This window comes from Procambarus clarkii, chromosome 16 (genome assembly GCF_040958095.1).
Source record: "Procambarus clarkii isolate CNS0578487 chromosome 16, FALCON_Pclarkii_2.0, whole genome shotgun sequence".
NCBI classification, from domain to species: Eukaryota; Metazoa; Arthropoda; class Malacostraca; order Decapoda; family Cambaridae; genus Procambarus; species Procambarus clarkii.
Genome location: NC_091165.1, coordinates 19459341 through 19480614, shown reverse-complemented (window position 1 = coordinate 19480614; position 21274 = coordinate 19459341). Strand labels below are relative to the sequence as shown.

At 47.2% G+C, this 21274-nt stretch overlaps 1 protein-coding gene across 1 annotated transcript in view; it reads left to right on the top strand.

Annotated features, from left to right (window-relative positions):
• Window positions 1–740: 740 nt before the first annotated feature.
• LOC123759916 (trichohyalin-like) overlaps window positions 741–21274 on the top strand; it is a 36820-nt gene continuing 16286 nt past the window's right edge. The window contains exons 1-4 of the mRNA XM_069325545.1: window positions 741–794; window positions 4818–6640; window positions 7373–7547; window positions 18286–19958. Of these exons, the coding sequence (XP_069181646.1) occupies window positions 741–794; window positions 4818–6640; window positions 7373–7547; window positions 18286–19958 (3725 nt within the window). The remainder of the gene's footprint in view (window positions 795–4817; window positions 6641–7372; window positions 7548–18285; window positions 19959–21274) is intronic.

Sequence of the window (21274 nt, the reverse complement as noted above, 5' to 3'; positions counted from 1 at the left end):
CCCATTTATCCATCATTTTATCTATCCACGTATCCATCCATCTATCATTTATCCATCCATTGATCTACTGTCAGTCTGTTTCTGTCTGTGTGTCTCTGTGTGTCTGTCTCTATCTCTGTCACTCTCTTTGTGTCTGTTTGCTGTTCTCTTTGTCTGTTTTTCTCTGTTTCTCTGTCCTTGTCTTCGTTTCTGTCTCTGTCTCTCTGTTTCTGTCTCTGGCTGTATATGTCTGTTTGCCTCTGTCTTTCTCTTATAACAAACACTACTGTCTAATGTGACCGTCGATGAGAGGAACTGAGCACCGTAACATAGACCGGTTACTCTGCTCTGAGAAAGGTTGTAGCTTGAGACACCTTTTGAAACAGTTGGAGGACCGTTTGTTTTATGGGAGTACGGGAAAATTATGAACAGCAGGACATTTTCGTTCATTTTCCCGAGCTCAATGAATTATGGTGTATATTACTCCAAGAGGAAAAATGTTTTTGGATGACATAATTGTTTTCAGGGCATTTAGCTGTTTCGCCGGCGGGCAGTGCCAGAAATCGTCGTAGGGGTCTGTTTACTGGCTCTGACACGTGGTTCTCTTTTCAGTGCTGGCAACCCCGACTTATGTTCATCCCGTTTATCACACCATTGCCTCTGCCAATTTTGGGCGAGGGTAGGCCCAAGCATCTGTCCTCCAACTTTTAATAGATAGATATTCTCTCGTATAGTTACTGTGGGCGACAGGTACGGCCGCCATGGCCTTCTCTGCCAACGCACAGAGATTGGGAGGTTATGCAAGACACAGTGAGGTAAATAGCCTTACCACAACTTTAATTAGAGGAGCCTTACCACAGCTGGTTGTCCAGCAGAGAGAGAGAACCTCGTTACCTAGTGCCCCGTAACTCTGACGAGCCTGTCGGTCGCCCAGACGGGATCACGGTGATCCCCTGGAAGAATAGTAGACAGTTGGTGTGGGACTACACTTGCGTTTCAGCTTTAGCCAACACTTATGTTGACTTCAGTGTTACACATCCAGGCGGTGCTACCAATCACCAGGAAGCAGCCACCGGAGAAAATTTTGTCCCCAATTGCCTCAGAAACAGTTGATGCCTGGGGTAAAAGTGCCGCTAGTTATTTGAAGGAGCTGGGTTCTAAGCTAATTGAAACAACAAGAGACCCCTAGAGCCGCCAGCTTCCTCTCTCAGCGCCTTAGTGTGGCGATACAGAGAGGAAATGCTCACTGCATACATGGTTCCTGCCCGCCATCTGAGGCTCTGGAGGAACTCGACAACCTGTGACAACAAGCCGTGTATCTGAAAGCTAATATAGCCTTACAAGTCAGTATAGGGGACTGTTAAGACCCACAAACTTGCAAACCCACTTCCACCAATCACCAGCCAGATGCCCACACCTACGTCAAGACAGACCAAACGACTCATCACTGCTGACGCTAAACGTATCATGATCTTTCAACCTTACGACTGCAAAGGATTTTGTCGACTTATTGCGGGCGTCCCATGCATCGGCTACAAGAGCCCTTCTGGATATCCGCTCGATGTCCACGAACGCGCACGTTGGTGAAGCAAGCACTAGAGAGGGACCCCTTCCTGCGCCCCGATGGTCTCATTTATGAACGAATAGATGGTGCCGTCATTGGTTCCGCCCATGGTGACCTCTTATCAAAATTTGTCATAGTCAGAGCGAGTTGGTGATGACTGAGCAAAGGTGGTCTGAGTTCTCTATCTCAGCGACCGCTGGGCGAGACTAATCTGGAAATAACTCATTCGAATGCCCCCGAATGCCTCATTCAAATGTCATAAATCTCATTCGAATGCCCCTGGATTTGTTAAACAGGGCGACGAAGAACGAGGCTTCGATCCCGAGCGATAAGACTCATTTTAGAGAAAAAACACTCGCTTTTTGGGATGCTAGAAATCTGATTTCTCTCGAGCACCAGAAAGCAAAATCAACAAAATCTTTGCCAATTTTAAAATTGAGATTAAAAAGCTTCTTTCACTTGCTTCTCTTAATGCATTAAGGCACCAATGTATGAGCAAACAGAGTGAAAACAAAGGTGATTATGCAGCCAAAAAGGTTTGGCCTGAATCCCTTTTATCGTTAAAATAACAACAGGCTCCGAAGAACCAAGCGAATTCGTCATAACCTTTGAGCAGTAACTAAATTCTGCCATTTTTTCCGTTCCTTTAATGTGAACAAAATTCAGAGAAAACGTTCCTCCTCCTCCTCCTACTCTTCCACTATTCTGCTTCTCCTTTACCTCCTCCTCCTCCTCCTCCTCCTCCTACTCCACTCCTTCTGATCCCTTTCAGACATGGTAAAGTTATTTACTTGCTAAGACCTTGTACATTGCTAGGCTTGTGTTATGTGCTTTGTTATGATTGGTGAAGATGTACTTACACATTAACTCATCCTCCAGACATGCTCATCGATGATGCGGTCAATCCCAAAGTCGCATTCATCAATTTTAACTTATGGTGTGTTTAACATTAGAAATTTCCCAAATGTGGATATAAATCAATTACATTATATATTATGTGTGTAGTTAGGCCAAGGTTAGGGTAGGTTAGGTTAGAGCAAGGTAAGGTTAGGTTAGGGTAGGTGAGGTTAGGTTAGACCAAGGCTAGGTTAGGTTAGGGTAGGTGAGGTTAGGCCCAGGTTAGGTTAGGTTAGGTTAGGTTAGGGTAGGTAAGGTTAGGCCAAGGTTAGGTTAGGTTAGGTTAGATCAAGGTAAGGTTAGGTTAGGGTAGGTGAGGTTAGGCCAAGGTTAGGTTAGGTTAGGTTAGATCAAGGTAAGGTTAGGTTAGGGTAGGTGAGGTTAGGCCAAGGTTAGGTTAGGTTAGGTTAGATCAAGGTAAGGTTAGGTTAGGGTAGGTGAGGTTAGGCCAAGGTTAGGTTAGGTTAGGTTAGATCAAGGTAAGGTTAGGTTAGGGTAGGTGAGGTTAGGCCCAGGTTAGGTTAGGTTAAGTTAGATCAAGGTTAGGTTAGGTTAGGGTAGGTGAGGTTAGGCCCAGGTTAGGTTAGGTTAGGTTAGGTTAGGGTAGGTAAGGTTAGGCCAAGGTTAGGTTAGGTTAGGTTAGACCAAGGCTAGGTTAGGTTAGGGTAGGTAAGGTTAGGCCAAGGTTAGGTTAGGTTAGGTTAGACCAAGGCTAGGTTAGGTTAGGGTAGGTAAGGTTAGACCAAGGTTAGGTTAGGTTAGGTTAGGTTAGGTTAGGTGTTTTGTTTTTGTTAGCAATAATGTGCATTTGTCGTATGTGTGGAAACCATTAAAAGGGGTTCGAGAATAGTTAGAATGTATTTAGCTGTTGAGTGTAACGTTTTATATTTTTTTTATTATTCATGATTAGCGAGAGTTGGACCAATGTTTTGATCATGGGCTGCACACTCAGCTCGTTCTCTTCCTTTGCCATTACGTATAAAATCGAACGTCCTACTCTAACCAGAAACGTTCAAGCCCAAGCAACCTACCTAACTCATCAGTCCGTTGCAAAGAAAACGTAGATATTTCTTAAATGGTATTTTACATATGATAGTCGGTTGCATTTGTAACGTTGGTTAATATAACGTAGAAAACGCGACGTTTTAACAGAAAACGCGACGTATTAACAGAAAACGCAACGTTTTAACAGAAAACGCGACGTATTAATTAATATAGAGAGAGGACGCGATGTCCACTGCAGGCTGGTGCTGGGCTGGACTAGGCTGTGGGGACTCCTGGTTCAACCTTGACGACGAGCGGACGTCTGGACGCCGCCTCCGCCTGGGAGCCGCCGGTTCACGTCCTGTTTTCGCGCTTTGGCTTTGCTACTGTCGTTTGGCATATATATATATATATATATATATATATATATATATATATATATATATATATATATATATATATATATATATATATATATATATATATATATATATATATATATATCCAAGACTCCTGGGCCACCGCCTTGAGATAATCCGCTGATGAAAAGATCAAAGACGCAAAGAACTTACTGTACAGTGGTGGGGAGGACTGATCTAGTTCACGAGTCTCCAGGCCTTATAGGTCATTGTCAGCGGGTAACAGGCATGATTGTCGCTCCTATGTCGACAAGAGGGTGCACAAGAAGGTTATATACTGAGATTCCCCTGGAGGTTCGAACCCTCATGCTCGACGTCACGATCTTCAGTAAACTTGGATTTTAAAAATTAATCAAAACTCACTTTCTGGAGAATTAATCATAAGCCTCTAAAAGCTGTCCTTGTTATGATGCGTGTCGTAAATATTACATTATTTACCCGTGTTTATGATGCTTTTTTAATCAGGTAATTTAGTCGTGTAAGTTTGTTTATTGTCTCCTTCACTTCTCCTCCTCCTCTCTTCTAACTATCATTCATCGTGTCACTTTGATGTTTAATATGTGTCTCCTCTTTTTCTCTTCTGCCTCTTTTTTTTTTCTCCCCCTCTCTCCTTTTGTCCTCTGTCACTAAACCCCCTGTTCCAAATACCCCCTTCACCCCCATCCTACAACCTCTCCAACTCCCCCTTCCATCTCCACCTACCCCCCCCCCCTCCCCCTTTCCCCTCTACACCTCCCCTCCCTTCCCGTGAGAGAGGCTCAGAGGGGAAACTGTTTGCCCATCAGATGTGTCGCCCCCTGGATGGGGATTCCTGCTCCTACTGATGACGAGATTACTTCCTCTGGTAATGGTGAGGGTGTTGACTCCCGGCTCACACGCTCACCACCACCTATTTCTCACTGCAAAAGTCTCACTATAAAACTCACTATAAAACTCACTAAAATTAACTAAAAATACAAAACTCACTATAAAAGGGCATAGAACGAGAGGACACAGAACGAGAGGACACAGAACGAGAGGACACAGAACGAGAGGGGACAAAACGAGAGGGCACAGAACGAGAGGGCACAGAACGAGAGGACACAGAACGAGAGGGGACAGAACGAGAGGGCACAGAACGAGAGGACACAGAACGAGAGGGGACAGAACGAGAGGGCACAGAACGAGAGGGGACAGAACGAGAGGGCACAGAACGAGAGGGAACAGAACGAGAGGGGACAGAACGAGAGGACACAGAACGAGAGGACACAGAACGAGAGGACACAGAACGAGAGGGAACAGAACGAGAGGGAACAGAACGAGAGGGAACAGAACGAGAGGGCACAGAACGAGAGGACACAGAACGAGAGGGGACAGAACGAGAGGACACAGAACGAGAGGGGACAGAACGAGAGGGCACAGAACGAGAGGGCACAGAACGAGAGGGAACAGAACGAGAGGACACAGAACGAGAGGACACAGAACGAGAGGGAACAGAACGAGAGGGAACAGAACGAGAGGGAACAGAACGAGAGGACACAGAACGAGAGGGGACAGAACGAGAGGGCACAGAACGAGAGGGCACAGAACGAGAGGGAACAGAACGAGAGGGAACAGAACGAGAGGGAACAGAACGAGAGGGAACAGAACGAGAGGGCACAGAACGAGAGGGCACAGAACGAGAGGGAACAGAACGAGAGGGAACAGAACGAGAGGGAACAGAACGAGAGGACACAGAACGAGAGGACACAGAACGAGCGGACACAGAACGAGAGGACACAGAACGAGAGGGCACAGAACGAGAGGGAACAGAACGAGAGGGAACAGAACGAGAGGACACAGAACGAGAGGACACAGAACGAGAGGACACAGAACGAGAGGACACAGAACGAGAGGGCACAGAACGAGAGGGAACAGAACGAGAGGACACAGAACGAGAGGACACAGAACGAGAGGGCACAGAACGAGAGGACACAGAACGAGAGGACACAGAACGAGAGGGAACAGAACGAGAGGGCACAGAACGAGAGGGAACAGAACGAGAGGGAACAGAACGAGAGGGAACAGAACGAGAGGACACAGAACGAGAGGACACAGAACGAGAGGACACAGAACGAGAGGACACAGAACGAGAGGGCACAGCACGAGAGGGAACAGAACGAGAGGGAACAGAACGAGAGGACACAGAACGAGAGGACACAGAACGAGAGGACACAGAACGAGAGGGCACAGAACGAGAGGGCACAGAACGAGAGGGAACAGAACGAGAGGGAACAGAACGAGAGGGAACAGAACGAGAGGGAACAGAACGAGAGGGCACAGAACGAGAGGACACAGAACGAGAGGACACAGAACGAGAGGACACAGAACGAGAGGACACAGAACGAGAGGACACAGAACGAGAGGACACAGAACGAGAGGACACAGAACGAGAGGGCACAGAACGAGAGGGAACAGAACGAGAGGGAACAAAACGAGAGGGCACAGAACGAGAGGGCACAGAACGAGAGGACACAGAACGAGAGGGCACAGAACGAGAGGGCACAGAACGAGAGGGCACAGAACGAGGGGGAACAGAACGAGAGGGAACAGAACGAGAGGACAGAGAACGAGAGGGCACAGAACGAGAGGACACAGAACGAGAGGGCACAGAACGAGAGGGCACAGAACGAGAGGGCACAGAACGAGAGGGAACAGAACGAGAGGGAACAGAACGAGAGGGAACAGAACGAGAGGGCACAGAACGAGAGGGCACAGAACGAGAGGGCACAGAACGAAAGGACACAGAACGAGAGGACACAAGTCGAGATTGGAAACGGTTAGTTTCCAGTCTTCCAGTTTCCAGCTTTCACTGTACCGAATGAAAGCAACGCTTTCAAGTTTGCTCACAATTTTTTTAATATTTATATATTTTCTTCTATATTTCACGTGATAAATCGTAACAGTAAATTACGTTATTATTTCAGCCCGTCAAAGTTCCAGGATTGATCTAAATGTATTTATCACTAGAGGAGAAAATGCTAAGCCAATATGAGTACATAGTACTTGAAAGTAAACTATTAGGACAAGGAGCTAGGATATGAGGACTGTTGTGAGGGGAATGGCACTCATCCACCTGGAACGAGATCTCGTTGTACCAACCCCCTCATCCCTAGCAGGAAGAAAGGGGGGGGGGAGGGGAGGTTGTCACAACTTCAAAACAAAAACAAAAATAACCGTGACAAATCGACATATAAACGAAAATACAAGGGATGGGGGGTTATACAACAAGGCAGGAGTGTGTGTGTATATCATACAGGCCTGAAGCATTAACTACCCTTTGCAGAGGTTGGCATGATCTTTATAAACAGTGGCTTGACCACGGTTACTAACGAGCATCTTAAACGTTGCTTTACTCCCTTCAGTGAGGGAGGATCCAGTCAGAAAGAAAAACGAATGGAAACTATGCCATTAAGAACATTAGTTGCTGAAATATTGACATTATACACACATATATAAATATATGAGAGTTTACGGCAATAGTTTGCGAGTGTTGATCATTGATCACTAGAGAGGAGGTGTCACCCTCGACCAAGGACAGTGAAGTGACGGCAGCTCTTGACAGAATGGAGCAGCGACCGGCAGGGAAGAACCTGTCACCTCGACACTTCAGGAGGGAAACAAGGTTTCCAAGATGCCGTCTTCGCGACGGTGGCGACAAGCCAACCCGTCCTCTTACCACCGGCGTGGGAGAGCGTTCGGAATTACTCAGTTCCTGAGTGAGGGATTGAGACCCCGGAGGGAAAGAGACAGAGGAGAGGAAGTGGGACGGAGGGAGCAGAGCCAGAGAGAGACGCAGAAGTGAATGGGAGAGAGAGCAGGAGGGGAGTGTAAGGCAGAGGGGTACAGTGAGGGGAGACACAGATTGACATAAAAAGTGAATGGAACAAAGACAAATTTAAGAAATGAGACAGACGGACGGAAGGAAGGAGAGACAGGAAGACAGTGGCAATGGTACAGGACAGATGCAGACAGAAACAATGGAACGGATGGCGAAACGCTCCAAGGAAAAGATAATAACAGTGAATGAATAATCGCTGTCAATTCTAGAATACAGAACGCTTAAACACATCGAATCGTAATAAATCCCAATAAATGCAGGAGATAAAAATAAAACGTCTTTGATAACGAGATTTATATTAACGTGTCGAAAGCAAAACATTCTTTGTATAATAGCAAACTCTCGAAATAAAGTAAACATTATGAAGATAGCAAATGTGCTTTACTTAAGTATTATAACATTAAGTATTTAACATTAAACATATATAAATCGCTGCAAACTTTGGAGTCACTGAAAATATTGTGATCAATGTTTGATTCTAATCATCCTATTGATTGGTCTTCCTCTAAAATAATCTTTCCTGCCTCTGTACATACACCCGTCTGGTCGAGTCAACTCTGATTCACAACCAATCCAACGTTATCCTTAGTCCTGACTGTGTAGGTGTTTACTCTTTCCTTTCACAGTATATACTCAAATCTTCTAAACATTCTAGCAAATGTGACCTAACATAAGCCAACCCCTTCCTTTTTCTCTTTCTTTTTCATGTTTCTCGTACGTTTCCAGTCTTACTCCTATTATTGCACGTTACCTTCCGTACCTTTTGCCTTGTTTTTATCTTCTTCTTCTAAGATTTCCGTGTCCTCTCTCTCTCTCTCTCTCTCTCTTGCCTTACTTAAGTCCACTACGGGATCACCATAGCCCGTGCTACTTGCTCCGCTCCTGTGTCAGGTAAGTTACGGGCTCACCATAGCCCGTGTTACTTGGAACTTGTTCCGAGTAGCTGAATCTATAACAACAACAACAACCTCGTCTCATCACAATCGACTTGAGAATGATCCAGGACGGACCGAAACGTCGTCGTCTCTTCAATTTCTAGTGTGTGGTCAGGTCAACATTTCTCAGCCACGTTATTGTGACTTTTCATCTGTATTGTGATCAATATAAATGGTGTCCATTGATCACATGGAGTGATACTGAGCTTTTATGTATAGTAAACATTCCAATGAGCCCAAGGTCCCAACCAGGGGACCCCCAGCCAGGGGACCCCCAGCCAGGGGACCCCCAGCCAGGGGACCCCCAACCAGGAGACCCAAGCCAAGAGATCCTAAGTCGAGGGTTCTAAAACACCACATTTCTCCCCCTCACGCAGTTTTCCCACCGTGGGCTCTTGGAGCAGACTTAATGAGTCTCTGGTATCATAACTCAGCACCTCTCCCCCCCCCCTTCTTTCTCTCCCCCCTCTTCCCCCTCCTCCTCCTCTCCTCCATCCTTTCTAAACACACCTATTCTCTCGCGCCTTCCAAAACATCCTATTTTCCCTCTGACTCAATGCACCTATTCTTTGCAACCCTCTTATTTCCAATTCGCATTTTTTAATCCTTTTTGTCCTTTTCCCTTGATTGTGCACACACACACACACACGCGCGCACACACACACGCACACACACACGCACACACACACACACACACACACGCACACACACACACACACACACACACACACACACACACACACACACACACACACACACACACACACATACATACACACACACACACATACACACACGCACACACACACACACACACGCACACACACACGCACACACACACACACACACACACACACACACACACACACACACACACACACACACACACACTTAGGCCGCTTCCAAGTAAGTGGACTTGGAAGGGGCTCGAAATTACAAGAGATGAGGTCAAGAGGCACCTGTAGGATCTGGATGTTAGAAAGGCAGAGGCACTTTGCTTGCCACTCTCCATAGTGTATAGTAGGTCACTGGAGACGGGAGACTTACCAGAAATATGGAAGACGGCTAATGTAGTCCTAATATACAAAAAGGGTGACAGGCAAGAGGCAGTGAACTACAGGCCAGTGTCCTTGACTTGTATACCATGCAAGGTGATGGAGAAGATCGTGAGAAAAAACTAGTAACACATCTGGAGAGAAGAGACTTCGTGACAAATTGCAAACGTGAGTTCAGGGAGGGTAAATCTTGCATTACAGACTTAATAGAATTCTACGATCAGGTGACAGTAATTAGGCAAGAAAGAGAAGGGTGGCCTTTGACACAGTACACCATAAAAGGCTGATGAATAAGCTGGAGAAACTGCCAGGGGTAACTGGTAGGGCGCTCCAGTGGATAAGGGAGTATCTAAGCAATAGGAAGCAGAGAGTTACGGTGAGGGGTGAGACCTCAGATCAGCGTGAAGTCACCAGTGGAGTCCCACAGGGCTCTGTACTCGGACCTATTCTGTTTCTGATATACGTAAATGATCTCCCGGAGGGTATAGACTCATTCTTCTCAATGTTTGACGACGACGCCAAGATTATGAGAAGGATTAAGACAGAAGAGGGCAGCTTGAGGCTTCAAGAAGACCTGGACAAGCTGCAGGAATGGTCGAACAAATGGTTGTTAGAGCTTAACCCAAGCAAATGTAATGTAAGAAAAATAGGAGTAGGGAGCAGGAGACCAGATACAAGGTATCATTTGGGAGATGAAATACTTCAAAAGTCAGATGGAGAGAAAGACCTGGGGGTTGATATCACGCCAGACCTGTCCCTTGAAGCCCATATCAAGAGAATAACATCAGCGGCATATGCCAGGTTGGCTAACATAAGAACGGCCTTTAGAAACTTGTGAAAGGAATCTTTCAGAACTTTGTATACCACGTATGTCAGACCAATCCTGGAGTATGCGGCTCCAGCATGGAGTCCGAATCTAGTCAAGCATAAGACTAAACTGGAAAAGGTTCAAAGGTTTGCCACCAAACTAGTACCTGAACTTAGGGGTATGAACTACGAGGAGAGACTAAAGGAATTAAACCTCACGTCATTGGGAGACAGAAGAGAAAGAGGGGACATGATCACAACATACAAGATTCTCAGAGGAAATGACAGGGTAGATAAAGACAGGCTATTTAACACAAGGGGCACACGCACTAGGGGACACAAGTGGAAAGTGAGTGCCCAAATGAGCCACAGAGATATTAGAAAGAACTTTTTCTGTGTCAGAGTAGAATACAAATGGAATGCATTAGGAAGTGATGTGGTGGAGGCTGACTCTATACACAGTTTCAAGTGTAGATATGATAGAGCCCAGTAGGCTCAGGAACCAGGGGCCAGATTCACGAAGCAGTTACGCAAGCACTTAAGATCCTGTACATCTTTCCGCAATCTTTGGCAGCCTTGTTTACAATTACTAAATAGCTAATGAGCTCCGAAGCACCAGGAGGCTGTTTATAACAATAACAACAGTAGATTGCTTGTAAACTGTTTAATAAATGTAACCAAAGCCGTCAAAGATTGAGGAAAGATGTACACGTTCGTAAGTACTTGCGTAACTGCTTTGTGAATCTGGCCCCTATAAATTAGTTAATTGACAATTGAGAGGCGGGACCAAAGAGCCAGAACTCAACCCTAGCAAGCACAACTAGGTAAGTACAACTAGGTAAGTGCACACCCTGCTGCCACACACACACTCATACTCACCGGTCATTACTCACACCCCCTGACCTTCACTCACACCCCCTGACCTTCACTCACACCCCCTGACCTTCACTCACACCCCCTGACCTTCACTCACACCCCCTGACCTTCACTCACACCCCCTGACCTTCACTCACACCCCCTGACCTTCACTCTCACCCCCTGACCTTCACTCACACCCCCTGACCTTCACTCACACCCCCCTGACCTTCACTCACACCCCCTGACCTTCACTCACACCCCCTGACCTTCACTCTCACCCCCTGACCTTCACTCACACCCCCTGACCTTCACTCACACCCCCTGACCTTCACTCGCACCCCCCTGACCTTCACTCACACCCCCTGACCTTCACTCTCACCCCCTGACCTTCACTCACACCCCCTGACCTTCACTCACACCACCCTGACCTTCACTCACACCCCCTGACCCTCACTCACACCCCCTGGCTCTCACTCACACCCCCTGACCTTCACTCACACCCTCCTGACCTTCACTCACACCCCCTGACCTTCACTCACACCCTCCTGACCTTCACTCACACCCCCTGACCTTCACTCACACCCCCTGACCTTCACTCACACCCGCTGACCTTCACTCACACCCCCCTGACCTTCACTCACACCCCCTGACCCTCACTCACACCCCCTGGCTCTCACTCACCCCCTGACCTTCACTCACACCCCCTGACCCTCACTCACACCCCCTGGCTCTCACTCACACCCCCTGACCTTCACTCACACCCCCTGACCCTCACTCACACCCCCTGACCCTCACTCACACCCCCTGGCTCTCACTCACACCCCCTGACCTTCACTCACACCCCCTGACCCTCACTCACACCCCCTGACCTTCACTCTTACCCCCTGACCTTCACTCACACCCCTTGACCCTCACTCACACCCCCCCCCCTGGCTCTCACTCACACCCCCTGACCTTCACTCACACCCCCTGACCTTCACTCACACCCCTTGACCTTCACTCACACCCCCTGACCTTCACTCACACCCCCTGACCTTCACTCTCACCCCCTGACCTTCACTCACACCCCCTGACCTTCACTCACACCCCCCTGACCTTCACTCACACCCCCTGACCTTCACTCACACCCCCTGACCTTCACTCGCACCCCCTGACCTTCACTCACACCCCCTGACCTTCACTCACACCCCCTGACCTTCACTCGCACCCCCCTGACCTTCACTCACACCCCCTGACCTTCACTCTCACCCCCTGACCCTCACTCACACCCCTGACCTTCACTCTCACCCCCTGACCTTCACTCACACCCCTTGACCCTCACTCACACCCCCCCCCCCCTGGCTCTCACTCACACCCCCTGACCTTCACTCACACCCCCTGACCTTCACTCACACCCCCTGACCTTCACTCACACCCCTTGACCTTCACTCACACCCCCTGACCTTCACTCACACCCCCTGACCTTCACTCACACCCCCTGACCTTCACTCACACCCCCCTGATACTCCCCTCATCTTCCCTAATCCCTGGAAGAGCCGCTAACAAAACACTCTTAAATATTGACGCTCAAGAATGCCTTTGATGGAGACGACAGCTTTATCCTTTGATCGTCAGTCGTCGCCTTAAGCTTGTGCCCTGAACCATAGGAGGGTGTAAATGGCAGCCATACTATCTGAAGGATGGATGGCAGCCCTTCTTTGTGGAGGATGGATGGCAGCCCTTCTCTATGGAGGATGGATGGCAGCATCTCAATCTGGAGAATAGGTGGCAAACTTTCTCTCTCTGTGGAGGATGAATAACTGTTCATTTTTTCTGGAGGATTCTTGGTAGCCCTTCTTTCTGGAGGATGGGTGGTAGTCCTTCCCTCTGGAGGATGGAAGGCAGCCCTACCCCCTGTAAGATGGGTTGGCAGCCCTTCCCTCTACAGCATAGATGGCAGCTGTTCTCTCTAGTGAATGTTTGGGAATTAAATGTTCAAAGAACTTGTAATCTTCACAGATAACCAGATAACTACCAGAGATATCCTTACAAACAACACATATATAATCGCCATATACAACAACAACGACAACAGAAGATTAAGACATCGCCGAAGCACTACACATCAAACAAACTCAACCAACTATCAACAGCCACTGCTAACACACAGCTAACATTCAACCATCTTCAAGACCAATACACCTGGAACATCTACATTACTGCCCGAGCTATGAACTGACTGGCCATCGTTGAAGACACCAGAATCACCACCCGCTCCAGTGATGAAACGAGGCTACGTACACACACACATACACATACACACACACACACACACACACACACACACACACACACACACACACACACACACACACATACATACACATACACACACACACACACACACACACACACACACACACACACACACACACACACACACACACACACACACACACACACACACACACACACACACACACACACACACACACACACACACACACACACACATAAATCAATTACATTATATATTATGTGTGTAGTTAGGCCAAGGTTAGGTTAGGTTAGGTTAGATCAAGGTAAGGTTAGGTTAGGGTAGGTGAGGTTAGGCCCAGGTTAGGTTAGGTTAGGTTAGGTTAGGGTAGGTAAGGTTAGGCCAAGGTTAGGTTAGGTTAGGTTAGACCAAGGATAGGTTAGGTTAGGGTAGGTAAGGTTAGGCCAAGGTTAGGTTAGGTTAGGTGTTTTGTTTTTGTTAGCAATAATGTGCATTTGTCGTATGTGTGGAAACCATTAAAAGGGGTTCGAGAATAGTTAGAATGTAATTAGCTGTTGAGTGTAACGTTTTATATTTTTTTTTATTATTCATGATTAGCGAGAGTTGGACCAATGTTTTGATCATGGGCTGCACACTCAGCCCGTTCTCTTCCTGTGCCGCTACGTATAAGATCGAACGTCCTACTCTAACCAGAAACGTTCGAGCCCAAGCAACCTACCTAACTCATCAGTCCGATGCAAAGAAAATTTCTTAAACGGTATTTTACATTTGATAGTCGGTTGCATTTGTAACGTTGGTTAATATAACATAGAAAACGCGACGTATTAACAGAAAACGCGACGTATTAACAGAAAACGCGACGTATTAACAGAAAAAGCGACGTTTTTAATAGAAAACGCGACGTATTAATTAATTGAGAGATGAGGCGATGTCCACTACAGGCTGGTACTGGGCTTGACTAGGCTGTGACACCCAAAGAAATTCAATCCTGCTGCTCATCAACCAGCCCGTCATCATCAACCAGCCCGTCATCATCAACCAGCCCGTCATCATCAACCAGCCCGTCATCATCAACCAACCCGTCCTTATCAACCAGCCCGTCCTTATCAACCAGCCCGTCCTCATCAACCAACTTGTCCTCATCAACCAGCCCGTCCTCATCAACCAGCCCGTCCTTATCAACCAGCCCATCCTCATCAACCAGCCCGTCCTCATCAACAAGCCCGTCCTCATCAACCAGCCCGACCTCATCAACAAAGGCTAAATGCTCATTAATCCACTCACTAACCCTATGTTTATGAATGAAAATTTGGTTTACAAAACGACTCCCAGTTGATGATGTCCCAACATTTTTCGAACAGTGTTTTGCTGAAGACCTCTGTTCGAATCACAACCCTGTGATTCGAACTATATGGAACTTCATATACAAGTATTTGCTTAATATGCAATTTGTTAAAATTTATGAAAGCATCTTGGGGACGACTCAGCCGCCACTTTAACGAGCCTAGCCTGAGAACAGGTTGCAGAATTAACGTAACACAAACATTTTCTAGATTTAAGTGTACATAAATTCTAAATATACAATACAAAGGGTTTTTATTTTATCTCAAATGCTGACTTATTAACGAAGGCGCTGGTGTATGTACCGTTGTTTCTGGGTGGAGGATGGGTTGAAGACCTACGTTAAAAACGAAGTGGTTTTAGTCTGGTTACAGTCGAGGCTGATGCTGTTAAATCCTGGTTACAGTCGAGGCTGATGCTGTTAAATCCTGGTTACAGTCGAGGCTGATGCTGTTAAATCCTGGTTACAGTCGAGGCTGATGCTGTTAAATCCTGGTTACAGTCGAGGCTGATGCTGTTAAATCCTGGTTACAGTCGAGGCTGATGCTGTTAAATCCTGGTTACAGTCGAGGCTGATGCTGTTAAATCCTGGTTACAGTCGAGGCTGATGCTGTTAAATCCTGGTTACAGTCGAGGCTGATGCTGTTAAATCCTGGTTACAGTCGAGGCTGATGCTGTTAAATCCTGGTTACAGTCGAGGCTGATGCTGTTAAATCCTGGTTACAGTCGAGGCTGATGCTGTTAAATCCTGGTTACAGTCGAGGCTGATGCTGTTAAATCCTGGTTACAGTCGAGGCTGATGCTGTTAAATCCTGGTTACAGTCGAGGCTGATGCTGTTAAATCCTGGTTACAGTCGAGGCTGATGCTGTTAAATCCTGGTTACAGTCGAGGCTGATGCTGTTAAATCCTGGTTACAGTCGAGGCTGATGCTGTTAAATCCTGGTTACAGTCGAGGCTGATGCTGTTAAATCCGAGATAGCGTCAATTTTATTGTACTTTTAATGTGACTGAACCATTTATATATTGACGCTGAGGTCGAAAGCGTAAATATCGCGCTGTATTCTGTCTGGGGGCATTTTAGTTTTCAGTGTTCCCATTTTCTGTTATAGCTTGACTCAGAGATTCCCATTTTCTGTTATAGCTTGATTCAGAGAATCCCATTTTATGTTATAGCTTGACTCAGAGATTCTCATTTTCTGTTATAGCTTGATTCAGATATTTCCATTTTCTGTTATGGTTTGACTCAAAGATTCCCATTTTCTGTTATAGCTTGATTCAGATATTTCCATTTTCTGTTATGGTTTGACTCAAAGATTCCCATTTTCTGTTATAGCTTGATTCAGAGAATCCCATTTTATGTTATAGCTTGACTCAGAGATTCTCATTTTCTGTTATAGCTTGATTCAGATATTTCCATTTTCTGTTATGGTTTGACTCAAAGATTCCCATTTTCTGTTATAGCTTGATTCAGAGTGTCCCATTTTTTGTTATGCCTTGACTCTGAGAGTCCCATCTTCCAGTCGGACTCCTGGTTCAACCTTGACGACGAGCGGACGTCTGGACGCCGCCTCCGCCTGAGAGCCGCCGGATCACGTCCTGTTTTCGCGCTTTGGCTTTGCTACTGTCGTTTGGCATCCCTCTTCAACGGTCCGGTTGTACGACGCCTGGCGCCCATATCGCCTTGGGTCACGGGATTGTTCATAGATCTTTTTTTGACGTGTTCTGGCTGGTTCTCCCGGCGGGGTGACGGTGTTCGGGGGCCGGCTTGGCCGAGAGGTGCCGGGGGGGTTGGCGGGTCTTGGTGGGTTCTTGGTGCGCCCTCAGTCGTGGTGGGTGGCCGGCTTCTGCTCTGCCGGACGACACTGGATGACTTTTGCGTTTTAGTTGGGGGCCGAGTTTTGGGTTTTGCTACCTGTGTGGGGCGGGGGCGGTGCTTGTCACCCTGAGGGACTCCTGGGGCTCCCCCAATCATCTGCCCGTTTGGGTTTCTTTGCCGCGAGACATAATAGTTTCAAGTGATTTGGCGTCATTCGTTTCGCGATTTGACTTGGCGTTTCACCTTTCCAGGCTTCGCGATTAGCCTATCACGGGTACGCCGGGGAGCAGCCGATCCCACCATCGTCGTCGCCCCTAAATCATCAACAACAACAACAACAACAACAACCATCTTCCAATCTTCCTTAGCCAATTTCATTAATCCTTGTCTTCTTTTTACGAATCCTTCTTCTTCAGCTACATAATACATTTTGTATTGCATCTCCCCCAATCCTTATCTCTTATCTTCTAATCCTTATCTCTTCTTATTTTATTGTCTTTATCAGTTCTATTTACTTCTTGAGCCAGTCTTTATATATATATATATATATATATATATATATATATATATATATATATATATATATATATATATATATATATATATATATCCAAGACTCCTGGGCCACCGCCTTGAGATAATCCGCTGATGAAAAGATCAAAGACGCAAAGAACTTACTGTACAGTGGTGGGGAGGACTGATCTAGTTCACGAGTCTCCAGGCCTTATAGGTCATTGTCTGCGGGTAACAGGCATGATTGTCGCTCCTATGTCGACAAGAGGGTGCACAAGAAGGTTATATACTGAGACTCCCCTGGAGGTTCGAACCCTCATGCTCGACGTCACGATCTTCAGTAAACTTGGATTTTAAAAATTAATCAAAACTCACTTTCTGGAGAATTAATCATAAGCCTCTAAAAGCTGTCCTTGTTATGATGCGTGTCGTAAATATTACATTATTTACCCGTGTTTATGATGCTTTTTTAATCAGGTAATTTAGTCGTGTAAGTTTGTTTATTGTCTCCTTCACTTCTCCTCCTCCTCTCTTCTAACTATCATTCATCGTGTCACTTTGATGTTTAATATGTGTCTCCTCTTTTTCTCTTCTGCCTCTTTTTTTTTTCTCCCCCTCTCTCCTTTTGTCCTCTGTCACTAAACCCCCTGTTCCAAATACCCCCTTCACCCCCATCCTACAACCTCTCCAACTCCCCCTTCCATCTCCACCTACCCCCCCCCCTCTTAAACCCCTCCTCCGTTCCCCCTTTCTCCTCAACACCTCCCCTTCCCGTGAGAGAGGCTCAGAGGGGAAACTGTTTGCCCATCAGATGTGTCGCCCCCTGGATGGGGATTCCTGCTCCTACTGATGACGAGATTACTTCCTCTGGTAATGGTGAGGGTGTTGACTCCCGGCTCACACGCTCACCACCACCTATTTCTCACTGCAAAAGTCTCACTATAAAACTCACTATAAAACTCACTAAAATTAACTAAAAATACAAAACTCACTAAAAAAGGGCATAGAACGAGAGGACACAGAACGAGAGGACACAGAACGAGAGGGGACAAAACGAGAGGACACAGAACAAGAGGGAACAGAACGAGAGGGGACAGAACGACAGGGAACAGAACGAGAGGACACAGAACGAGAGGGAACAGAACGAGAGGGAACAGAACGAGAGGGGACAGAACGAGAGGGAACAGAACGAGAGGGAACAGAACGAGAGGGAACAGAACGAGAGGGAACAGAACGAGAGGGAACAGAACGAGAGGGAACAGAACGAGAGGGGACAGAACGACAGGGAACAGAACGAGAGGACACAGAACGAGAGGGGACAGAACGAGAGGAGACAGAACGAGAGGGAACAGAACGAGAGGGGACAGAACGAGAGGGTACAGAACGAGAGGAGACAGAACGAGAGGGAACAGAACGAGAGGGAACAGAACGAGAGGGAACAGAACGAGAGGGAACAGAACGAGAGGGGACAGAACGACAGGGAACAGAACGAGAGGACACAGAACGAGAGGGGACAGAACGAGAGGAGACAGAACGAGAGGGAACAGAACGAGAGGGGACAGAACGAGAGGGTACAGAACGAGAGGAGACAGAACGAGAGGGAACAGAACGAGAGGGAACAGAACGAGAGGGAACAGAACGAGAGGGCACAGAACGAGAGGGAACAGAACGAGAGGGCACAGAACGAGAGGGAACAGAACGAGAGGGAACAGAACGAGAGGGAACAGAACGAGAGGGAACAGAACGAGAGGGCACAGAACGAGAGGGAACAGAACGAGAGGGCACAGAACGAGAGGGAACAGAACGAGAGGGGACAGAACGAGAGGGAACAGAACGAGAGGGGACAGAACGAGAGGGGACAGAACGAGAGGGGACAGAACGAGAGGGCACAGAACGAGAGGGAACAGAACGAGAGGGAACAGAACGAGAGGGAACAGAACGAGAGGGGACAGAACGAGAGGGAACAGAACGAGAGGGAACAGAACGAGAGGGAACAGAACGAGAGGGGACAGAACGAGAGGACACAGAACGAGAGGGAACAGAACGAGAGGGCACAGAACGAGAGGGGACAGAACGAGAGGAGACAGAACGAGAGGGGACAGAACGAGAGGGAACAGAACGAGAGGGGACAGAACGAGAGGGGACAGAACGAGAGGGGACAGAACGAGAGGGCACAGAACGAGAGGGCACAGAACGAGAGGGAACAGAACGAGAGGGCACAGAACGAGAGGGCACAGAACGAGAGGACACAGAACGAGAGGGGACAGAACGAGAGGGGACAGAACGAGAGGACACAGAACGAGAGGGAACAGAACGAGAGGACACAGAACGAGAGGGCACAGAACGAAAGGACACAGAACGAGAGGGAACAGAACGAGAGGGGACAGAACGAGAGGACACAGAACAAGAGGGAACAGAACGAGAGGGAACAGAACGACAGGGCACAGAACGAGAGGGAACAGAACGAGAGGGAACAGAACGAGAGGACACAGAACGAGAGGGAACAGAACGAGAGGGCACAGAACGAGAGGGAACAGAACGAGAGGGCACAGAACGAGAGGGAACAGAACGAGAGGGAACAGAACGAGAGGGCACAGAACGAGAGGGCACAGAACGAGAGGACACAGAACGAAAGGACACAGAACGAGAGGACACAAGTCGAGATTGGAAACGGTTAGTTTCCAGTCTTCCAGTTTCCAGCTTTCACTGTACCGAATGAAAGCAACGCTTTCAAGTTTGCTCACAAATTTTTTAATATTTATATATTTTCTTCTATATTTCACGTGATAAATCGTAACAGTAAATTACGTTATTATTTCAGCCCGTCAAAGTTCCAGGATTGATCTAAATGTATTTATCACTAGAGGAGAAAATGCTAAGCCAATATGAGTACATAGTACTTGAAAGTAAACTATTAGGACAAGGAGCTAGGATATGAGGACTGTTGTGAGGGGAATGGCACTCATCCACCTGGAACGAGATCTCGTTGTACCAACCCCCTCATCCCTAGCAGGGGGAGGGGGGAGGGGAGGTTGTCACAACTTCAAAACAAAAACAAAAATAACTGTGACAAATCGACATATAAACGAAAATACAAGGGATGGGGGGGTTATACAACAAGGCAGGAGTGTGTGTGTATATCATACAGGCCTGAAGCATTAACTACCCTTTGCAGAGGTTGGCATGATCTTTATAAACAGTGGCTTGACCACAGTTACTAACGAGCATCTTAAACGTTGCTTTACTCCCTTGAGTGAGGGAGGATCCAGTCAGAAAGAAAAACGATTGGAAACTATGCCATTAAGAACAATAGTTGCTGAAATATTGACATTATACACACATATATAAATATATGAGAGTTTACGGCAATAGTTTGCGAGTGTTGATCATTGATCACTAGAGAGGAGGTGTCACCCTCGACCAAGGACAGTGAAGTGACGGCAGCTCTTGACAGAATGGAGCAGCGACCGGCAGGGAAGAACCTGTCACCTCGACACTTCAGGAGGGAAACAAGGTTTCCAAGATGCCGTCTTCGCGACGGTGGCGACAAGCCAACCCGTCCTCTTACCGCCGGCGTGGGAGAGCGTTCGGAATTACTCAGTTCCTGAATGAGGGATTGAGACCCCGGAGGGAAAGAGACAGAGGAGAGGAAGTGGGACGGAGGGAGCAGAGCCAGAGAGAGACGCAGAAGTGAATGGGAGAGAGAGCAGGAGGGGAGTGTAAGGCAGAGGGGTACAGTGAGGGGAGACACAGATTGACATAAAAAGTGAATGGAACAAAGACAAATTTAAGAAATGAGACAGACGGACGGAAGGAAGGAGAGACAGGAAGACAGTGGCAATGGTACAGGACAGATGCAGACAGAAACAATGGAACGGATGGCGAAACGCTCCAAGGAAAAGATAATAACAGTGAATGAATAATCGCTGTCAATTCTAGAATACAGAACGCTTAAACACATCGAATCGTAATAAATCCCAATAAATGCA